Source organism: Apteryx mantelli, chromosome 33 (assembly GCF_036417845.1).
Source record: "Apteryx mantelli isolate bAptMan1 chromosome 33, bAptMan1.hap1, whole genome shotgun sequence".
In the NCBI taxonomy this organism is placed as follows: Eukaryota; Metazoa; Chordata; class Aves; order Apterygiformes; family Apterygidae; genus Apteryx; species Apteryx mantelli.
Genome location: NC_090010.1, coordinates 2,013,792 through 2,018,689, shown reverse-complemented (window position 1 = coordinate 2,018,689; position 4,898 = coordinate 2,013,792). Strand labels below are relative to the sequence as shown.

At 66.7% G+C, this 4,898-nt stretch overlaps 1 protein-coding gene across 3 annotated transcripts; it reads left to right on the top strand.

The window, feature by feature from the left end:
• Positions 1–302: 302 nt before the first annotated feature.
• ZNF740 (zinc finger protein 740) lies at positions 303–4,017 on the top strand. 3 transcript variants are annotated; one of them, XM_067314220.1, is made up of 8 exons: positions 303–377; positions 1,249–1,463; positions 2,167–2,298; positions 2,411–2,497; positions 2,604–2,675; positions 2,856–2,979; positions 3,304–3,422; positions 3,692–4,017. In XM_067314220.1, exons 2-8 carry the CDS (start codon positions 1,446–1,448, stop codon positions 3,779–3,781), a joined length of 642 nt encoding a protein of 213 aa, XP_067170321.1. In that variant the 5' UTR covers positions 303–377; positions 1,249–1,445; the 3' UTR covers positions 3,782–4,017. The 3 variants fall into 3 exon arrangements, with proteins under 3 accessions (XP_067170321.1, XP_067170322.1, XP_067170323.1); XM_067314221.1 differs by having other exon boundaries at positions 1,249–1,600; XM_067314222.1 differs by lacking the exon at positions 2,604–2,675.
• The last annotated feature ends 881 nt before the right edge of the window (positions 4,018–4,898 follow it).

The following is a 4,898-nucleotide window of genomic DNA, read 5'->3' as shown; positions in this document are numbered from 1 at the left end:
CCCCCGCCCCATAAGGGGCAATGGGGGGGGGGACAGTCCCGTTCCCCCACCCCCCGCCCGGGGCCGAACTAGGCCCCGCCGCTCCTGGGAGGCCGCGGACGCTTCCGCCCTCCCTTCCCCGGTCGCCGGGGCAACCGCCGCCCGGCTCCAAGATGGCGTCGGCCGCGACGGCGTCGGCGCGCGGCTGCGCGCGTGCGCGGGGCGCCGCTTCCCGCCCCGCCCCGCCGCCTGGCCGGAAGCGCCCGCGGGGGCGGGTGTTTCCGCTTCCGGGTTGGCGGCGGCGGCCGAGGGAGGGGGGGGGCGCTGGGGCCGCGGTGGTTTGTAAACTTGTCGGTGCGGCGGGCGGCGCGGAGCGGAGCGCGGAGGGGCCGCGGCAGGTACGGAGCCCCCGCCCCTTCCCGCCCGCACGCAGCCCCGGGGGAGGGGCGGGCCCGGCCCGGTCCAGCCCGGCCCGGGGCCGCCCGCGCTCCGCACCGGGCCCGGCTGCGCGCGCCGCCGCCTCAGCCCCGGCCCATCCGCCCCCCCCAACCGGGGAGGCACCGGCGCGGTGGGGGGGGGGAGGGGGCGACACCGGGTGGGCCCAACGCGCACGCGCGGTTCCCCCTCCCCCCCCCTTTACCGGCCGAGAGGGGGAGGGGCGGACCGGGCCGGGAGCTCCGCCCCCTCCCGGGAATCGGGGGCTGCCCCTCCCCCACACCGGGCGGAGCCACCCCCGAGGGGCGTCGCTCCCTCCCCCTCCGGACACCCCCCTGCCCGGTGTCACCCTGCCCCGGCTCCCCCCCCCCCAGTCCCGGTGTCACCCCCCCTGCCCGGTTTCACCCCTTCTCCTGGGCTTCCCTTTCCCGGTGTCACCCCCATCCCGGGTCACCTCCCCCTCGCTGTCATCCCTTCTCCTGGGCTTCCCTCGCCCTGCGTCACCCCACCACAACAAGCTCCCTAGCAGGTGACGTTCCCCCCCACCACCCTGTGTCACCCCCCTCCCACCCTGTGTTACCCTCCCCCCCCCCCCCCCAAGCAAAGCCACCCCTGCCTTGTGCCTGGGATCGTCTTCGTGGGGTGTCCCCATGGCCCGCAGCAGGAAACGGGGGGGCCGGGTCCCCTCCCCGTCCTGGGCAGGTGTCCTAGAAGCTGGGGCCCTCCCGTCCCCGCTGGCACGATGGGGACCACGTCATCCCCGGCCCAGCACAGCCGCAGCGGCACCGGCATCCCCATCGCCGTCCCCTGTAACCGTTGGCCTCTTCCCCGCAGGCTCCAGCCGGGCAGGCGAAGACCCGCAGCAGCGTTGTCCCCGCGCGGAGCCGGCGCCCGTCCCCGAGGCGAGCGGGGCTGGGCATGTCTCCGCTGTAAGAGCGGTGCGGGCAGCCCCTGTCCTGCCCGGCCCTGCCGGGGCTGAGGAGGAACCGCCTCGACGCACCCGCGGCACCGGGCTCCCCGATCCCAGAAAGATGTCGGCAAAGTGGAGGGTACTGGACAAGACCAGCAAAAAAATGATTAACTGAAACAGTCTTTCTAACCGTAAAATTCTTTCCTGGGAGAGAATTAAGGCTAAAGAATTGTTACAATCCGTTTGTTGAGGACAGACAGACACAAGATGGCTCAGGTAATGAGCCCCAATTTTCCCATCTGTACCCCAAGATCCGCCGCCACAGGGAGCTGCAGAGCCCTGTGAGCGAGGGGAGAGGTTGTACTCGCTGCGCGCGCCGCAGCTGCCGCCGAGCGGAGCAGCGGTGACATCGAGGGGCGCCGCAGCCCCGCCGCGGTCCCTCGCACCCGGGCTGGGGAACGCGTGGTTTTGTCCTTTCCCTCCCCGCCTTGCTGCCGGACCGCACCGAGGCGCTGCCGCTCACCGGGGCCCGGAGCAAGGAGAGATTCCCCAGCCCGGCGGCGCACGGACGCGTCCGTACGTCACGGACTCGGGAACCTGCTCCCTAAACGCTGCTCGAGCTCCAGGGAACCAACCATCCAAACTCTCCCATTAGCTCCCGGTAGCGATTAGGTCCTCTGCCTTCTCTCTAGCCCCCCCCGGGCGCGACGGGGGTCTCGGCCTCGCTTGCATGGGGTTGAGCACGACCGGTTTCCATCACTCGCAGGGCTTCGGCGTGTTTTGCTCCCCGGCCGCTGCACAACTCACGGCTGCAGCTCGCCCGCTTGTTTGTCTTTCCGCAGGCGAGCCTCCTGGCCTGCGAAGGCCTCTCTGGCGTGTGCCTCGTGCCAACGGTGGCCAGCAAGAAGATGATGCCAAAACAGAGCTCTAAACAGGCAGAGAACGGGGAGAGAGGAAGCAGCCCGGACGTGCTGGTACGGCAGAGCTCCCCGCTGCCCCAGGCTTCATAGCCGCGGTCGCGCTTAGCGCTGGGGAGAGGAGCCGGGGGCGCGGGAGGAGGCCTGAACTTGGTTTTCTCCTCCAAAGGGTCTCCGTCAGGACGGTGAGAAGTCTCGCAGCCGCAAAGAGGAGGAGACGGCCGAAGCTTCGCAGCCAAAAAAGTCCATTAAAAAGGCAGGTAATGGGACCTAAGGCGGTGGGGGCGAAGCGGGGCTGGGGGAGGCCCGCTGAGGAGCCCGCGCCCCTCGGGACCAACCTTCCCTACCTGTGCCGTCATCAGCGTCGCGAGTGGGTGGCCGGCGCCGAAGGACAGAGCCGCTCCTCGCTGAGAGAATCTCGACTCGACAGCCAGGTTTGCCGTGATGCAGAAGGAGGTTTCTTGGGCTCTGGCAGGTTTTGGGGAAGGAGCAGCTCTGCTTGCGCGGAGCGGGCAGGCCTGGGGTTTTAAAGTAGGGCTTTGGGGTGAGGATTTCTGAGCGAGGAGGGTGAAGGGCTGGAATCTGGCGGCTGACAGGCTGCATCGGCCCTGCAGGTGGTGGTGATCGAACAGAACGGCTCCTTTCAGCTGAGGATCCCCAAGAACTTCATTTGCGAGCACTGCTACGGGGCCTTTCGCAGCAGCTACCACCTCAAGAGACACATCCTCATCCACACGGGTAAAGGGCTGGGCCGCGAAGGCCGCTGGGCTGCGGCTGCTCCGCTTCCTGGGGCAGAGAAGGGAGTTTGATACCCTGAGCAGGCACCTGGCTGCTCCTGTCTCATTGACTCCATCCTGAACAAGCACAGGGGCTCTGTTAATTAAATAGCCCGGCTCGTTATGGGCAGGAGATTGCCTAATTCGAGAGCTTTTGTGATCCTGCAGTCAGCTGTGCCAGAATTAGCAGTGGAGAGATGCGCCGTGGCCGTCGGGCAGGGGAGGGGGTGGCAGCCTCTCGTCCGGTCCCTCCTGCCCCTCACCGCCTGCCCTCGGTGTCCCCCAGGTGAGAAACCCTTCGAGTGTGACGTGTGCGACATGCGCTTCATCCAGAAGTACCACCTGGAGCGCCACAAGCGCGTGCACAGCGGGGAGAAACCCTATCAGTGCGAGCGCTGCATGCAGGTAACGCTCGCCGCCGCCCGCCGGCTGGGATCCGGGAGGGGGGCGTAGCGCCGGTACGCGTGCTCCCGGCTCCCGGGCAGATGGGGGACGGGGGAGTCGTCACCTTGGTATCATGCCCTGCCCTGTGGCCCATGGCGCATATGTGTGGCCGCTCGCGCCGTCGCTGAGAGGAGGGAACCCGCTGCCCCACGCTGCCGCGACGGCCTGTTACTTGCCAGCTGTGCCGAGGGCTCATAACCCCCTCTGCTCCCCTCTCCTGTCTCCTGCAGAGCTTCTCCAGGACAGACCGGCTGCTGAGACACAAACGAATGTGCCAAGGTTGCCAAACCAAAACCCCTGACTCGCAGCTGCTGCTCTAGGAGCCGAGATGACCCCTTGCAAGAGCCGGGACGCGGACGGGATCTCTGGGTTTTTCTCCGTCTGGATTTGCCTGCTCCAGCTCCCCGCCGCGGAGCGGGGAGGGGAGAGCAGGCCACTCTCCTAGACTTTCAGATGAGGTCCTGACACTGTACATAAGCTGAAGATGATCTGGAATCTTTTTCCCAACCAGCAGAAGCCACAGGCAGCTGTGTATAAACCTTCCTTTTGTTTTCCCCCTTTGTTTCGAAGTACCACCATTCGCCTCTCAGGAAAGGCTTTGAGCAACAAGCAGGCCTAAACAGAACAAAGTAGCGACACTTGCCTCAAACCCTTACCGCTTCCTTTCGGCCGATGGACGGGTTCACGCAGACACTAGGCTCTCAGGTAGGAAGTCTAGCGGGGAGGAACCTTCTTTAACCCCTTTTTCCAAGAAAAGAGAGAGAGCAAAGGTTTGAAAGGGCTGTGGAGGCTTTTGATTCAGGTATGAAAGGCAGGGGCCCATCTCAGCTGCAAGCTGTCGCTCTGAGGTCTGCAGCTCTTTCCTTTTCGTTTCTAGTCTTTTTTTTTCCCCTTTTTTTTTTTTCCTGTGCGTGTTTGTGGCTGTTTGCTTCTCTTGCCTCCACCTCCCGCTCCACCTCCCGAGAGCGAGCGGAGGTAGCAGGGCAGGGGAAGAGGTGGTGGCAGGGCTGGGGGAGAGCCGTGTGGTTCAGGGGCGGGCGGCGAGATGGAGTCTCAGCTGAAAAAAAAAAACAGGGCCGGGTTAGGCCGCGTGCTGGCAGCCTGCCGCCTTGGGCCGCCGCTGCCCCGAGGCATCGCCCCGCGGCGTCCCCGCCGGGCTGGCGGCGAGGCCCGTGGCCGCGGGGAGAGGTTCTGCCACTCTCCATGGCTGGCAAGCCCTGAGGGAGGCCGCTGACCTTCGGGCCGTCAGCTGGGTGCCGGAGCGGGGCACGACGGCTCCCGTGCTGCGCGCCGGGGTGGCCAGGCTGGCTCAGGGTGGGCAGCCCACGGCCACAATCCGGCCTTTTACAAGTAAAACTGAGCCCCCGGAGTCTGGGATCAGCCAGCTGGGCAGGAGCGGAGAGCCAGGGGCGTCCTGCGCATCCGGGAGGAGGCGAG

What these genes read in the sequence shown, in the direction of transcription:
- ZNF740 (XM_067314220.1), top strand. An exon ending in GAAGCAGCCCGGACGTGCTG is followed by an intron (nt 2,299 to 2,410) that starts GTACGGCAGAGC and finishes TCTCCTCCAAAG; the next exon opens with GGTCTCCGTCAGGACGGTGA. An exon ending in AGTGCGAGCGCTGCATGCAG is followed by an intron (nt 3,423 to 3,691) that starts GTAACGCTCGCC and finishes TGTCTCCTGCAG; the next exon opens with AGCTTCTCCAGGACAGACCG.